The sequence below is a fragment of the Danio rerio genome, chromosome 3 (genome assembly GCF_049306965.1).
Source record: "Danio rerio strain Tuebingen ecotype United States chromosome 3, GRCz12tu, whole genome shotgun sequence".
Taxonomy (NCBI): Eukaryota; Metazoa; Chordata; class Actinopteri; order Cypriniformes; family Danionidae; genus Danio; species Danio rerio.
The window spans coordinates 36,532,596-36,550,132 of NC_133178.1; the positions used below are offsets into that span (position 1 = coordinate 36,532,596).

The 17,537-nt window shown below is 40.0% G+C and overlaps 1 protein-coding gene across 19 annotated transcripts in view; it reads right to left on the bottom strand.

The window, feature by feature from the left end:
• Window positions 1–726: 726 nt before the first annotated feature.
• gpatch8 (G patch domain containing 8) overlaps window positions 727–17,537 on the bottom strand; it is a 36,384-nt gene continuing 19,573 nt past the window's right edge. For 8 of the 19 annotated variants that reach the window (XM_073942733.1, XM_073942744.1, XM_021471027.2 and 5 more), the window contains 7 exons: window positions 15,463–15,535; window positions 9,626–9,667; window positions 6,946–7,013; window positions 6,775–6,861; window positions 6,274–6,417; window positions 6,009–6,139; window positions 727–5,914 (listed from right to left, as the gene is read on the bottom strand). In XM_073942733.1, coding sequence (XP_073798834.1) covers window positions 2,044–5,914; window positions 6,009–6,139; window positions 6,274–6,417; window positions 6,775–6,861; window positions 6,946–6,972 — 4,260 coding nt within the window. In that variant the 5' untranslated portion in view covers window positions 6,973–7,013; window positions 9,626–9,667; window positions 15,463–15,535 and the 3' untranslated portion in view covers window positions 727–2,043. Of the gene's footprint in view, window positions 5,915–6,008; window positions 6,140–6,273; window positions 6,418–6,774; window positions 6,862–6,945; window positions 7,014–9,625; window positions 11,098–15,462; window positions 15,536–17,537 lie in introns of all 19 variants that reach the window. The other 11 variants (XM_068217359.1, XM_068217357.1, XM_021470992.2 and 8 more) reach the window with 2 other exon arrangements.

Consider the following 17,537-nt stretch of genomic DNA (forward strand, 5'->3'; position numbering starts at 1 on the left):
TGAGCGATTAATCTTTACTGCACATGTAGACCAAACTTGCATTAATACCCGTTTTAATATTAAGGTTGACAGAAAGATAAACTCATGCAAGCTCATTGACATTATAAATATACCTGATATCCCTTTTTTAAAAATGAAACTTTATTACCTGATTTTAACTTAATTACCTGATCTAATTACCTAACATAGTTACCTGATCTTTAACAAGCTTAAAAAAATTGCCTGATCTTAAAATGTCTGATTTTAAAATAATTATCACCTGTTTAATTAAACAATGACTCAAATCTTTACACATAATATTTTAGAGTAGGAATAATGCATATAAAACAATTACATAAAAAAATCTTAATGTAATGTAAGCCAGGAAAGTATGATGATAACCGTTTTTTCTTATTACAGCTTTTTTTTCTTTAATAGTTGCAACGGGAGCTGAAATTAGACACAATTACAACATAATTCTCAGACTTGGGTGAACTATCCTGTTAAGCTTTGAAAGACCGTTTTAGTTTTATGATTCCTGGTAAAAACCTTTAAAAATGACCCTACACTATTAAACTGATTGAAGTTCCAACAGTGCCATCTTGTGTTAGAATACAATACAGCCGTGCAACTCAAATCCATTATTCTGAATTGCTATGAATAGAAGGCTATTACGAGTATAGGGTTTAGTTTAGGCACAGACGACCTTGCAATGTGTCTCGCTTTAAATAAAATCATACACCAGAATTACAAGTCAAAGTTTTATTTGCTGATGCGTCAAGGAAGAATTAAAAAAAGCTCATGTCACTGCTGCCATTTACAGTGCAACGTCACCAAAAGTTCTGCCACATTCCATAGACACTCAAGTCCACTAAAGTACCAACCCTGATCATTTTCACATATGCTTCCCCCTCCTCCCCCCATTTCATTATTTTTATTAGCAGGTGTTACAAACCTTTATTTTACATAGTTTCACTACGTTACCTTTATTTACATTTAACTAATCTTACAGAAAGAAACATTATTCAAAAAAATAAAAATAATTTAAAATCAAATAGAAAACAAATTATTGCAGAATTCTACAATCATACAGTTGTTACAAGATGCAAAAACAGCATCTCACTGTACATTTCTTTTTCAGTGCAAGATTTCACAATTTCAATATCAAGGGATGGGAATTTTCAAATCCCAAAATGTAACTTATGCAGTTTTGACAGCCTGTGACATTATAAAAACTTGACATCAATATGAGATGTCTCTTCCATTTACTATTTTCAGATCATTTATACTAGTTTACAACCAACCAGCAAAAATAGCTTAACACAGTTGAGTGCTGAGTATGGCTTTTATTGTATTAATCTTGTTCGTTTGTTACCTTTTGCTCAGAATATGATGCGATGACTTCTGAGAATTGGAATGAGCTGAAACGATTAAATAGTTTGATAATCCTTCAGCAAACCGTAAGTCAGTTTATCATTACCTGGTTCTTAAATAGCAGGCTTGAGTATCTTTGCATATTCATACAATGAGTTATTTCATAAACCTTACAACTTTCAGAAAGGCTTGATACACGGAAAAACAAAGTCTCCAAAAATGACTTTTCATATCAACTGTATCCAACCACACCAAAAGCCCACAACAAAGATCCCGATTATGGCTTCAGTCTGCGAGCTTCTGGATAGAAGAAGCACATCAGACAAATAATAATAATAGTTATAATGACAAACCATAGAAAAAGAAACAATATACCAGTGGTTCTCTACTTGTAAGATCCAAGTCTTGGCCTACAAACCAACTCTTAAAGCCCATCCGCCTTTGTGTGAATATATATAAACAATGTTACATACCTCAACCTAACTCCTGACCATACAATTTCATTACATTACAATCTCAAAAGACCGCCAAGATTATACTCTGTCTTCAGTTAAACAATCCTGAACAGTCCTGTTTAGGTCACTCAAAGGTAGAGGTTGAAAAGGACAGTTGAACACTGTGGATCACTAGACTGGGACACCCAGTAGCTAAATCTCTTCAGCTTTCACTACTTTGACAAAAGCTTGATGTTCAGGAGCCATGATTTGGAGGGTGCTGAAGGTCTTGCCCTGAGAAGATAGGATGAAGAAGAGGATGTAGCTGTAGAGCTGCTGCTGCTGCAGCACTGGCTGGCCGGGGGGCAAAGAGGGTTGGGTACAGAGCAGCATGGGGGACGTGATGTAGAGCAAGAGGGGTATGATGGAGCGCAGAGGCTGGTATAATATGTATGGGTTGGCCTGAAAGGAAGGCAGTGTGATGGGCTGGAATCAGGCCAGTGTGTCCTAAAGAGTGACCAAGTGAATGGCCCAAAGAATGGCCCAATGGCGACAAGGAGATAGGGGTTAGGTGATGTTGAGGTATGTGGTGCACCTGGGCTAGCTGGGCATGGTGTGGATGATGTGCAGTATGAGGATGGATGCCCATGGCTGTAGCAGCAGCATGGTGCTGTAAGATGGCGTGCTGCACTGTAGTAATAGAGGTAGCAGAAGCTGCAGAAACAGTGGGTTGCTGGATGTGGATTTGCTGCAGTGCAGTTGGTGGTGGTGGTGGGGCAGGGGCAAGATTAGCTGCTGCTGCCAAATTAGCTGCTGCGGCTGCAGCTGAGGGAAAGCTCTTCACCTGCTTGGCCAACAGTTGCTGTTGAATATGCTGTTGGGCTGCCTGCTGCAACTTGCTGTACTTCTCCATTTCCTCTGGGGTGAAGGTGATTGGTTGACTTTCTAAAGGTGCAAGACCATCCTCTTCAGCTTCCATGCCCATGTCTCCATCCTCCATAGTAGCAGGGTAACCAGGGTAGGCATGCATAGTAGGTTGTTGACCTATATCAGGCCCCATTAGATGCCCATCTAGCATGTGATTATTGGGGTCTTGTCTCTCACCTTGGTATTGTGACATCATCATTGCTGGATCCTGCTCATATTGTGGTTGAGACTCATGAAGAACTGGAGGGTCTGAGGATGGATGTCTGGGCTCCTCGAGCACGGCTGCACTTGATACAGCCTCCTCCAGCTGCTGCTTTTGTTGTTGAACTGCTGGTTGAGGTGGTGGAGGAGGGGGAGGAAATTCACGGATAGGTTCTACCAGGATAACTTCACTACTATCAGAGATTTTGCTCTGCTCAGACTTTACACCATCAGTTGAACGTGTAAAAGGAAGTAATGGGGGCTTCTTTCCTGCTTGGAGCTTGCCAAAAAGAGGTAACATACTTTTGTTTCCAAGGGCGGGGGGGAGTTTGGGGCCAAAGTATCCCTGTGGAGGATCCTTGATCTTGATGCCCGTCTTAGTGCCTGCACCAGATTGATCCCCTCCTTTTCTAGATTGAATTCGCTCCAAGAGTTGTCGGGCTGTGAATGAATTTCGATGTTCTGCAGCACCTCCTCCCTCCTTTGAAGAAGCTCCACCACCTCTTGTTCCTAGTGTCGATGAAGAGTTGCTGTTTCGGTTTTGTGTGCGGGAAGAGGATCTTGGAGACTGAGATCGGTAAATTCGTGACCGATTGAAATCCCGCCGCCGTGTTGAGCTGTCAGATCGCCGACTGTGACCATGCCGATGTGGAGAGCCCTTGGTAGAGCTAGATGAACGACTAGCAGAGCTACGGCTGCGACTGTAGCTACTGCGTCTGTAAGAACGAGCACTGCTACTCCAACTACTTCGACTGGAGCTGCGACTACTACTCCTTTGGTGTCTCCGTCGATGATGTTTTCTGCGGCTTCGAGAGCGCGATCGTGAACGCGAGTCCTCTTCTGAAGAAGATGAGTAACGTCGCCTGTGAGATCGGCCACCATCACGCCTGTCATAGTCTGAGTCTGAGGAAGGCCTTCTTGATCTGTGGCGACGTCCTTCACTGTAGTCACTGTAACTGTCTGTGTAGCTACGGCTACGGCGACTGTAAGCACTGCTCCCTGCTGAGGAACGCTCAGAGCTAGTAGAGTAAGATCGGCTGTGTGACTTTTGACCTCTGTGGCGTCTATGGTTGTGGTCTCCTCTATGGGATGACCTACTACGTGAACGTCCAGAATCATCACTTCGGTGTCTGCGCTGCTCACGTGTCGGTGTGGAGCGACGTTGAGGTGGTCGAGACCGTTGAGAGGATGATCCTCCATCCTCCTCGCTGTCGCTACTTGGAGGTTGACCTCCCCCTAAGCTCTTTTGGGCTGAAGCAGAGCATGAGGCAGCAGGTGTGTTGGTGTCAGATTTAAGACGCTTAGTACCATTGTGCTCCTCTGTAGAGCTGGGCTTTCCTGCACTGGTTTGCTCAACTCCAGACATTTTGTGGGACCGTTTTCTCTTTACTCCCTCATTGGTTGCGCCTACTCCAGATGACTGAGCAGTGGCTACTCCATCTTTGTCATCCTTGGCTTTCTCTTTGTCCTTATTGCCCTCTTCCTCTGGTGCAACTCCTTCAGCGTCACGTGGTTTATTTTTGCTTTTCTTCCTTTTATGCTTCTTCTTTTTTTTAGTTTTTCCACCTGGTGTCTCATTCACTAACTCACCCTCCACTGCTGCTTTCTCTTTGCGTTTAGAATGCTTGCCTGACTTTTTGTGTTTCTTCTTTTTCTTTTTCTTAGACCCTGCAGTCACATCATCATTACTTGGTAATTTCTGCTCATTGTTCTCTCTCTCAGCACCCTCGACTTTCAGTGAGGATTGTTCTTTTTGAGACGTACTGGGTCCTCCAACTGTTTTAGTAGTACACGCAACACCACTAGTGTCAGGAGTGCTGTCTGTTTTTTCAGGCTTAGACGCCTCTTGTTCTTCAGTGCTAACTGGCTTGACAGGTTTGCTATTTTTGCCTGCCCAGTTGCCTTTGTTTCTTGAAAGCTTGAAGTCAAAGTAAAGTGGATTACAGCTGTAGGAAAGGGCTGGCTGGGCCTTAGTAAACTCCAACAACTCAGAAGGCCATTGCAAGGTAGTGCTTTCATCTTTACTTAACACAGGGAAAAAAGGCCCAGTTGGCATGCGGGGACCTGTATCTGGAGGTTGGGACATCACTTGCTTGCTGTCAGTTGGTTGGGGCAAGCTTTCCACTTCTGTAGTATCATCATGTCCTGTCGACATACTACCAGATTCTTCATCTGCCTTTTCTTTAGCTGATGCAGAAGAGGGAGTAGTGTTTTGAGCCTGTGTAGGTTCATTCTCAGTATCTTTTTCAGATGTGTCAATGGTTACTTCAATATGTTTTTGCTCTCCATCATTGCCTACTTCTGCCTTCTCGTCTTTTACTCCATCCTCCTTCTCATCACACTGGTCAGAAGCCTTCATAAAAAGCAGAAACTGAAAATGAGGCTTGACTCGACAATGTGCAGGTGGTACATAATGATAATACTGTGGCTCTTGTCCAGAGTAACCTTCTTCCTTTTTCATCATCATCTTTAGCTTGTTTAAAGTAGAGGCCAGGGTTCCTCCATCGTCTGGTTGTAACTGCTCTTCATCGCCCTCACTACCACCACCACCCCCACTCCCACCTTCCTCCAAACTAATGGCAACTGCCTGTGGGATATCATTGGTAGATGTCATTCCTACATCCTCTACTCCAGTATTTTCTCCTCCCTCTTCCTGTCCTTCTTCACCTTCTACTGTCTCTTCAGCATGGTCTGCAAAGACAGCTGCAGCCGTTTCAAGTTTTACTGGGGCTTTTTTAGCAAAAGAGAATGACACACTGACTTTGGGAGCTTGTGTGCCTCCAGAGGGAGTTGGAGAAGAGCTACTTTTATTAAACCCAAAGCTAATGGAAGGGCCTGATCTAGGGGAACCTTGACCACCAACACCACATGCTGACTTTTCTTCAAAAGAATCTGTACTGATATCCACTGTCATAGGTACACCATCCATTGAGTCTTCACCCTTTTCTCCATCTACTGCCACTGTGGTGGTTTTAAACATGGGACCACTGCCAGGAACACTGCAAAAGAAAAACAAAAACAAAATGAGACAATTAATGTTACAATTAATGATGCTTGCAGGGAAAACATTAGATGTCTCAGCACTGTCCTTACTGGTCTTGTTGTTTCCTCTGTTCAGCCAATTCATGAAGCCGCCGTAGCATCTTCTCCTGTTTTTTGCCATCCTTTCTAGAACGAGAAGACACATTCCGAGCAAACTCTCTCTGCTTTAGCTCCTTCAGTCTCTGTAGAATTAGACAAATAATATGAACTTCTTGACATCATAAGTAATATCATCACATAAATTATCTTTGTGTTAAAATATGCATTGTTTCCGAATGTTATTCAGTGGCACTCTGCATATGTCAACCTTTCATACCTGCTTGTGTGCATGATCGTAGGAGTTGATGTGATTGTCAAACTCCTGATGCTTCTGGTATTGCTTATCACACAGTTCACAGTAGAAGTTGGCCCTTAGGTCCTCTAAAGCTTTGGCAATAGCTTTTTCTTTCTCTGCAAAATCCTGCAAAATGGAACAACACATATCAAAGAATTAATAATTGATAAAGATGGGTATAAAAACTAGACATATAGGATCGTTTGCCAAGAAAGTTATAAGTAACTAGTTTGTGTAAAGGAGATTTAAGAAATGCATATTAACATGCTTATATAGTTAGTCTGCAGTGGAACAAGAGAAGCTTTGTATCTGTCCAAGGGTAGTGATCGTGACAAATCGATCTCAAACATTAACAGAATTTTAACTAGATAAAACTCTACAACAAGAGGCAAGAGTAAGACTGGAAAGACAGGGAAATTATGTACAGAGAATTGACAGCAAAATGTGTAGGCAATGAACATTGTTGCTATAATTGGTTCTCACCTTGTATTTTTGACGCAGTTCCTCAGTGTCTTCTTTTTCCACTTCCAATACTCGACGCTTCTCTGTGGCATCTTCTGCATAGTCCAGCTGGGCACAAATGTTTAGGGGCCAAACATTAATACTTACATTCACAATTATAAGTAAAGAAAGTACAAGGAACAGTCTTCTCACCTCCATTTCCATTCGCCCCATTCCCATGACGTCATATTTGAGCACGATCGGGACAGGGTCAGTTCGTCCTATGAGGTGGGGGGGAGAGGAAGAGAGAGATAGTACAGAGGTTAGACTATTGTTCAATATAAGAGAAAACTCGGGGCGGGACAGCCTGCTTAGAGCACAGGGTGCTGGGTTAGAGAGACTGCCTTCAAGTGCAAGAGACCAGAAAGCTACAGTGAACCAAACTCTAGCCATTCTCACAGCTTCATGTGCAGCTCACCCCTAAAAGGCCATTCCAGGTGCTGAAATATCTTTGGAACTAAGGCTAATTTTTAATTGTTTACCATTTGAGTTGGCTGCCAATTTAGTTTGTAATAACTGTATACACAAAACAACTATAAGATGATTCTATTGAACGAAGCAAGGGACAGAAAACAAGATGGGGAAGGTTGGACTGAAATTTGACTGAATTTGCTGCAGTGTCCCTACAGTATCCTGTTTAAGGTAATCTTATCCCTCCCCTTCTTACTTTTCTGTTATCGCCCTCCCTCTCTTTTAACCATGTCTCCTTCTCAATTAAAAATGCATTGTGTACTGTCCAACAGATTCTCTTAACTCGGATTGAAGGGGAGCATATTTGGGTTGCTAGAGGGAGTACCTCAGAAAGGGAGGAGATATCAGCATTTACAGCATCTTTTCACAGCACTGCGACAACACTGAATACCAGTCTGTCTTTCCTATATAATACATTAATCATGATTTAAACTCTTTCTAAACCGCACATCAACTGATTTGCCTACCTGTCTGCAGGCCACACCTGGATGCAAATGAACCTATTAAGTATTATTTCAGTATGTGAAATAGTACTTTACTTTAGTAGTTTTATATACACAAGCTGTGAAAAGACCTAGATCAGAGGAAAAGTAACATCAGAAAAAATGAACACAAATCAGAATGAAACAAAAAAAAAGACAATCAAAACTACACTGAAGATTGACACATAATTGCTTAATCCACTCATAACCAGCCAAACGAAGCTGAGAGAGAAATAGAGAGAGTGAGAGAAAAAAAGAAAGAGACACAGGGAGTGAGAGAAAAGACGGAGAACAGAGAGAATAAGGACACAAGCACTGAGCTACAGCAGCAGAGTGGCGTGAAAGGCCAGAGGTTGCCATGTTGACAGTGCAGGGTTGGGGAAAGGATGTACTTACCTGGCAGAGTGTGGGGATGGGGTGGGGTGGCAAACATACAGACACAGAGACAGGAAAGGGTGTGTGGGGGGGGGACTCAAATAAAGGAAAAAAGGCACAAGAAATGAAGTCATACTAATTGCGGCTGCACAGGCTAGCACCATGGTCACGGTCAATCAAACTTCAATCAATCATTTGGATTTCAGTTTTCTTTTTCTGTCAGTCTTTTTTTCTCAATTTTTTGGGGGAGTCATTCAAATTTTAAAAGGAGGATCAGTTCATACCCTTGGGCTGATGTAATGACGATAAAAAGCAACAAAAAAAAAGTCATAGCACTCTAAAGGGCTTGGGATTTTACAGATTTATTTATTTTTTGTTAATGAATTAGTTGGTAATAAATATATATCCACAGATACTTTACAATTTGATGCATGTAATTACATTGTCATGAATATAATCAATTAAACTGTCAATTTAACTTCCTGTTTATCCTCTAAAACCCAAATAAAAACTTTAGCAAGTATCACTGACTATTCTTAACCTGCTAAGCTACCAAAAGAAGAATAAAACGTCTTTCACGTTTCTCAAAATTAAAAGGAATTTAGGATTCAGCAATGTGAATAAATTGTGAGAAGGCTGTGCTATAACACATTAAATTCTAGCCTTTCAGCAGAATAGACCCAATACACTTTAGAAACTTAAGACTATAATTTGTGGCAGAGAAAGATTGAAGCTTCAGCCCAGTGGTATAATTGTTCCCAGTAATGAAGTGATAAAAGAGCATGTGTGGAACGATAAGGGCCTGACAGGATTCCAGCCCCTACCAGAGCTTGCAGGAATATGCAGTGATTTATACATCCACCAGGGAGCACAAAAGAGTTTCATGATTTAACATAGAAACTGTATTATATAAACCTCATTTGAATTGTATGATCAACTAAACAATATTTAAATATGTAGTAAAAACATCTTGAAACATTCTGCCAAATTTATTTGTATGCTTGCACACATTTTTGTAATGATTATTATTAGTTAACCAAGAGGTTAGAGAGGAAGAAGTTTCTATAAAAGGTAGGGGGAAATCCCAAAATCAGGCACCTCAAGACAACAAACTCAATCCTTTCCCTTACCAACAATCAGTTTTTTGGGAACAATGTGAGGTCAAGACTAGCATTATGCATTCCAGTGGAAAATAAAACATAACAAGACTGGACAAAACGTGTGCAATGCAACAACAAGGGGAAGTGAATCTAAATATCCCCCAAAAAACTGAAAACAAACAGAATGAGTGTTCTAGAATAGTGCATATTGAAACACTAAGAGACGGGCAGCAGAATGAAGACTAATACAAAGAGAGGTAGAGACAGTTTAAGCCTATTAAACACTGGTGCTCTGATGATGAGTCATATCAAAACAAGAAATGGGGGAAGTAAAATTAAACGAGAAAAAAAATGAAAGCATAAAATAAAATAACCAATTCAATCAGGGGTAAAAATAACATTTACCACTAAGTTTACCATCAGCACAACATGGCCAGGATCATAATGCTGCAAAAAAGAAACACCAATTGGTTAAGCAGGAAGATTGAGGCACAAAGAGAGCGTTCAGGGGTAAGGGGTAAAGGGTTAGGGGTTGGGTTTGGGGGCAGGGGCTTTGGTGTACCCCCTACCAATGGCCCTGGGTGATTACAGGGATGCCCTCTCACCATCCTTGACACTTCTGCTCTCCTTATTTCTGCTTATTTGTGGTACTATCATTTCATGCTTTTGGATTCCTCCACAACAAAGCAAAGAGGAGACAGAGTTACTAATTTAGCACTTTTAATATTGTTTTTTTTTTTTTTTTAGATGAAAATCTCTCTCATTTCCCCTCTCTTGGTTGATTGTCTTTCAACAGAAATGTACCAATCATCACTTATTCAAATAAAAGTGCACCCTCCTCCCCATTTCCCCCCTTTCTCCAATCCCCCATGCGGGTCTAAGTCTCCGCGTGAATGTGTTTCTGATACAGAGAGACCATCGTATGCATACTTCATCAAGTAGCTGCACAAGCTATGAGGAGCATACGCAGTGAGTGAGCTTTTAGCAGTGCATCGTTCTTGTTTTATTTGGAGTACTAAATCTCTTTCAGAGCTGTTTTCATCTTGCCATCAATCTAGAATCAATTCCAATCTGATTTGAATTCTCATGCGTTGCTTAAAACTCAGCTTCACAAGTCTGGGTCTCTTCAGCCAGCATGCTCTGCAGGAGAGGGGGAAGGAGATGGGTCAGGTCAGGTGAGGCTTTAACAAGTACAATTATACGAGGAAAAGTGGGATGCAGGTGGGATGGTGTGAAGACTTCTCCCTGCAAGCTAAAACACCTGAGCCCCAACCCCTCGTTTTGGTGACACATACACACACACACACACTCTCAACACATACAATTTCCACTCCCACATGTACCACATGTGTACATTCACTTCACAAAAGTGGACGCAGGCAGATAGACCGATCGAAGGCGGAAGGAGGGGGAGAATGGGCAGGAGATTGAGGCTCATTCTGGCAAGCCATTCCGGGGAATCATGGGAAAGAGGCAGAATCATGTTCACAGCCAATCAGAGGGCCCCATCTCATGTTCACAGCCAATCAAAACACCCCCGTTGCAGCCAAACATACATTAAACTAATATATACAAGTACTATTCTAACATGGGTGAATTCTGAACACAATCAGGAGGGGGAAAAAATGGATAATTTCTACAATATGTTTACTGATTCCATTTTGGTATGAGTTTCAAATCGTTGCACTGGTATTTTGAGCAGAGAGCGTTTAGTGATTGTAAGCGTATAGAGAAGAACTAAGAGAAGCCGTTAGGCTACACTGTAAAAGGGGGAGAGTTATTATGTATTATTTCAAGAAAAAAACATCCACACACACACGCACACTTACTCAAACATACACACAAACATACAGTTGGGGAGGTCCTACAAACCTTACCTAAAAAAACAAGAGTAAACAAAAAAGAAAGAAGAGTAAAAAAACAGAGTCAATACAATGGAAACTCAAAGCATTGGGGAGACATTTCAGTAAATGCACACTCAGTACCAAGGCTCGGTCCAAAAGTTAAAGAGGAAAGGAAAAGGATCAAAGTTTCAAACACCATGGCATGTGCACCAGAATGCGTGAACAGACATTTTTGTTTGTGTGTGGGTTGGAGTGTGTGCGAGTTTATGCAGTCAAGCGCTTTGCACCAAACGTGTGTTCTTTTAAATGCCTCATTTCCACTGAGCTGTACAGTTCAGTACAATACAGTTTGGGTTCCTTCCTTGGTGTATGGCAGAAAGTTAAGATTGACAGCTCAATAAAGCCACAGGTACTGTACTATTGTGATAGAAAGTGGTATGGTTTGCTACTTTTGATACCTTTGACAGTGAAAACATACCACACTGTGCCGCTCAGAGGAAGTTAGCCATAAGAGTTACAAACATGACAACTTGACTGGGTCAAAACACAAATTTGCCAGTCTGTTTGTTCAGATAGCTTGACATTTGGCAAAAGTGATGTGTGTGTAATTTGGTGGCACACTTTCCACAAGCTCTCACTCTGGCCCTTCAATCCACTGCATGCAAGATGGAACTAATCAAATTCTTGTAGCTCCAGGATCTGATCTGGAAAATCTCTCACTGAAAACAAAGGCAAGACACTCCCTGTCTGCCCGGTGTGTCAAACACAAACAGTACGATAATAGAATGACAACCAAGAAAGGACAAAACTCTGATCTTGAAAATCTCTTGCCAAGCTGCAAAACAGATGGGCGAAGCCAGTGAGTACTGGAAACATTCCTAATCTGTCACACACTTCACTTGGCTGGGATGACAACCTCTGGCTATGGCTACTTCCTCTGAGTTCTCACCACTGCCAGTTCTAAGAAAGCAGCCAATGGAGTATGAGGTGCTTCCGCAAAGGTCAAAAAGAGAGTGGTTTTTTTTTTCTGGTTTCTGGCGTCACCACTTAGGGAAGCACCATCTCTGATGGAAGTAGTGGTAGCAGTAGAATTTTAAGCAATACAAGGAGCATAACAATGCTTTTATTGTGGTTTTATTGTTGCATTAAGCATCCTTATGGGCAAATAACCCCCTTCTACAGAAACTTGTGAATATGAGGGTAAAACAAAGGAGAGATTTTAAAAGCGCCTCTGATTTAAAAAGTTACGGCTAAAAATGCTAGTTCTGCTAGTTGATAAACATTCTAACAGAAGAGAGACTGCTGTTCAAAAGTAGGTAAGACTTGCTTTTGAAAGAAAAAATCTTAAGGCTGAGGCACATTAGAGGTCAATTATCCTGTTTCATATTATATTTTTAAAAAGAAAACTATGAAAATAGGACTGCAGCGCTTGTTTACCATTTTGAATATAATCAAATAGTTTGGGAGGTAAGCAACTCAGCCACTGGAAAGAACAAAAACAGATATGATGCCTTTCCAGTCATGCACACTGAGCACTGAATTAAGATGTTGGGCTTCTACATAATGCTGAGTTCAGCATTTGAACAGCAAAGCTATCGTAACAGCTGCAGGGCAGCGGTCGTGAGTGTACAAATGCACGCAATAAAACTAGTCTCTAGAGAAAGACTCTCATACTCGCCTAATGGGCCGCATGACCTTAAAAGTTAGCTGAAAGATCCCTTCACTGTTTACGTACAATAGAAGCCCAGAGAGAGCGTGTCTATCATATTCCTATCATTGATTTCGGTTACAGCAATTTCTCTTTCTATCAAAACCTTTCAGCTAAACCGATTTTCAAAGTCATCCTAACAAGGCAGATTGTCAGAAAGGCAGCTGGGCTTACTTTTCACCTTAGGTTGAGAACAGTGCGTACTGATTTACATGTGGGAAGATCAATTTACTGAAACATGAGGGGGTTTTCATTGCATTTCATGTTTTAGTGCAAACAAACAAATCCTCCCACACACTCCAAAGTTGTAGTGAGAAATAAAGGAAAAGAACAAAAGAAACATATCTATAGATCCTGAACATCTCAAATCTTTACTCCTCACTCAGAAGTCGAAACATTCTTTCAGGCTATAATTTGCTACATTTTGTCCTCCGTTTACTATAGCAGAAATGAACTGAAGAGGATGATGCATACTAGCATTCTTCAGTGTGTGATATGCTTCCTGCAGGCTTTGCAGAATGACTGCAGCACACATGTATCCTGCTGGGATGATAAGATACGTTTTAGAAACTGCGGATCAATTTCTTCATAGATTCCAGTTTGCCAATGTTTGCATCAGCATGAGGTAATGACTAACAACAGAACAGTCTATGAAGCTAACTTTACTGTCTGACCCCAAAGAAAATTAAAACACATACTCTGTCCTCTCTCTTTTAAACAATTGTTTTCCTTAATCAAATGATTTTACATAAGACAAATTTGCTTAAGGAAAGTCAAATATTAAATCTAACGCTCTGTATGGACAACACTGCCCTTTGAACAATGAGAGGCACAGTAAACTTCAAGAAAGAGTATGAATGTCATTTTACTCCCTCTCACACACGAAGACTGAATCACTGCATCAAGACAGCATCTCTGGTATTCTACAGGCCACAAGTCAAGTGCAGAGGACGAAGTACAAGGGGTGCTGGGAGAGGACAAAGGAGGGAGAAATAAACTGAGTTGTCTTCTTCAAAAAAAAAAACTACAAACTAAGAACAGTTGAACAATGAATCAATTAACTTGTTGAACTTGAATACATTTCTCGCATACAAAGATATGGTTAAAATCGTAGCATGTCGGTGTACAGTTTTAAATGCTAAAAACAATAATTGTTGTTAAAAGCACTATAAAATTAAACTTGAACTGAATTGAATGTTTTTATCTGATTTGATCAGTAGGACATTTTTGTTACTGTTTCTGCATTGCATGTGTCTATTTATATTCGAGATGTGCATGATTAATTAAGCAGTCTAGTCCTCCACCCTAAATCGACCACTTGGTTAGAACAAGCAAATTTAGTGTTTAATATTAACTTTTAATCAAGCCAGTGCCTTTTTAGGTCTAAATGCTTTAATAAAAGACATGTTATACTCTTATTGGTAATGTTTTTGAAGAAAAAAATATGGATTTACTTTTTTATAGTGATAGAACAGTATAGACTGACAGGGTGTAATGTGGGAGAGAAAGGGGAAACAGGATTGGGACCTCATTTTGGTCAAAGCACAACCCCAACCCTAACCACCTATATGTCAGAACACTGACTGATAATATTTACACAATTTGAAACCATTTTTAAAAAAAGACAAAAAAAAAGACAATAAAAAAACATAATTGACTATATTAATAGTGATCCACCAAATTTGTGAATACTGTGGTTGACATGTAAAATCAGCTCAATACTACACTTTGTGGAGAATAATTATAATACAAATAACACAAATAATAATAATTAATTTACAATTGAATTTAAAAAGCCTTACAAAATTATTGCATCTTATAAAATTTAAATTACAAAATATTTTCAGTTTCGATTTTCCGTTTCCAAGTGTATCCACAATTTTTAATATCTGCTCAATTTTAATTTCAGTGCATCCCTAGACATTACCTTATTGAACTGCTGTATATAATAATTACATCTGCAACTGTGGGAGTGGAACGGCTTAACATTCACATACAGAATTACAAGAGGAATTTGGGGGAACTAGGAATTGTTTTGGGGAATTTAACTGCATTCTAGATGTTAAAATGTGTAATATGAATGAATACTTGTTTTTATGTGAGTGTAAGAAACTTTGTGTTAGCTTTTGCCTCAATAAAGCAAGGATTACATTCATAGTGCACGCCTATATAGCTATTGCATATATATTATTACAAATATTCAATGACCAGTTAGACACAAAGAATCAAAAGTAGTCCACCTTTATCCAGATCAGGTTTTCAACTACTGAAACTGAACTTAATCATGACCAAACAGGGGCGTGTAAAGCAATCAATGCCTCTTTTTATGTGCTGCAGTACTAAACCACAAAATTACTCAAATGTCTATCTCTGATCTATATTTACTCTAGACCACAACACTAAAGAGGAAAGCTAGTGCACTCAGTGCTTATCTGGTACCACTGTACCAAATCCTTCCTATCCACCTCACCCTGTTAACATCACCACTACGTTACAAACTTTTTGTCAGTACAAAATAAGAAAAATAAATGGTGTGCTGGAACAACAGAGAGAGGGAGAGAAGTGAACAGAAAGAATGAAAACATTTTTACACCTGATCAAACCAAAAGGCATTGAAGCCTTTTGGGTGGATATCAGTAGAGAGAAAGAGTTTGAGAGATTAAGTTTGACAGAGAAGAGTGCTTGCTTACCCTGCATGGTTTTGCCCAGGCCTTGACCCAACTTCCAGCCATGTTTCTGAAGGAGCCGGTGCCCAATGTTATCCTGATGTAAGGAAGAGAGGAAAGAAAGACCACAATATTCCAATAATAAGAAGTGCTTTCCTCATACACACGTACACACACACACACACACACAAACACTCACACTCAAAAACAGGTGGTAGCCAGACAACTGTCAAAACAGCTTCACTCACAGTCATCAACATTAGAAACATCTGCTACACCTTTAAACTCCTTGTCAGATTGGGAGCGGAAGGGAAAGAGAGGGTGGAAGAAAAGAGGGAGATAGATAGAAAGAACAAGGAGGGAAAAGTCACTGGGCTCTGTAATAAGACATCTTTGAAGCCCTTACAGTCTAGTTGGGGATTTCTGTGCATAAGTAACTTGAAGTTAAATGGTCTTTATAGTCTAATATATCTATTTTTTTCTCTTTAAGGGAGCGTTCCTTAATAGTACAACTTGAAACAAGAGGCTGTAAATGCTACCGACATCTGAGTCTACCAATTTACTTTCAGTCTTAAAAGGAAATAAGGAGGAAGATACGGTTATATACGTATCATGACACACAAATACATATATAAACCGTCTCAGGGAGGGATATTAATACACAAACAGCTAAAGGGGAAGGAACGGCACAGACATAGAGCTTGCATACACAAAAACCAAAAACTTTCACAAGCTTTTTGTGAGTTCATTATCATGACAACAGAGCCACCACGAAAATAAAAATAAAAACATACAATATGTAGCTGAGAGCAAAGGGAGGAGATCGAGGAGTGAGACAATGAGAGAGGTAGATTGATAGATTTATGGGAGCGACAAAAAAAGAAATATGGAAAGACAGAGATGGAGGCCTCGGTTTACCATTAAGAGGCCAGATATGCATGTGTGAGAGCGTGTTTGCATTTAAAATTCTGATCTGATCAGTCACTAAAAACAAAATAGAAAAGAAAGTCTTGAAAATTTGATATGCATGAATATAAAAACAGAGCTTAAATTCATGACAAATCATGTCCAAGCATAAAGAAAAAAACATTGATAATAAAAAAAAGTGTGCACTAAAACAAAAAAAACACACACACGCACACACACCACAAATAAATTGCATAATATACAAAAAAACTGAAGGAAGTGAAAACCAAAACCATTAACCATCATGCAGCTTTTTGTTAAAGCACTTTAACAAAAAGAGACGGCGGTGTTAGTTGTGTTGAAGAGTAGAAAGCATATAAAGGGAGAGAGGGGGCAGCAGAGAGCTCAGGATGTTGTTAGAGATGAGGCCGAGCATACACTGGTGATGCACAATGTCATCTAAACAGATGTCCCAACCTACATGGGTGAGCGTAAGATGGAGCAGCCATAAGTGGTGTGTGAGAAGCAAGAAGGACTAGGTTAGAGCATCATGGGTAAGGAGAGAGTGGTTACCCCCAAAACACACACCCGCTTTTCATTATCGCTGCAACTCCCATAAAACGGTTTGGGCAATTTGGAAGGTGAATGCTGTGACGACAGCTGTGAATACACATTTAATAAATTTGAAGCCACTGTTCTTAGAGTCTGTCATTAGAGAACCACAAGGGCTTTAAACAAAAAAATAATAATAATAATAATTACCTCAAACAGCAAAACGTTTATTTTCCTTCTATTATGATCGCAACTGGGATTTGATCCATTTTTTTTTACATTTGTTTAATTGGTTATTTTAACAGACCTCCTGAGATGTACCTAACTTGCTTAAGGCTTGTAAAGTATGAAAATTAGATTTTAGAATAATTAGTCTGACCTATATTTTTACTAGAATATTTTCTAGTTAATAGTGTTGGGTTAATTAAAAAATAATTATGGGTTTCAGTGGTATTAGATTTCAGTACACTAAATGGAAAAGAACGCTGTCCAAAGGGGACATAACAAAAGTATTCAATGGTACTGTTCTGTCCATCACACTGAATACTTCAGGTTGTCTTATTGTTATACTTCAATTTGCAAGCCTGACTTGCATAGCTTCTATGTAAACTTTTGTCATTCCATCCCATGGTCCAAACAAT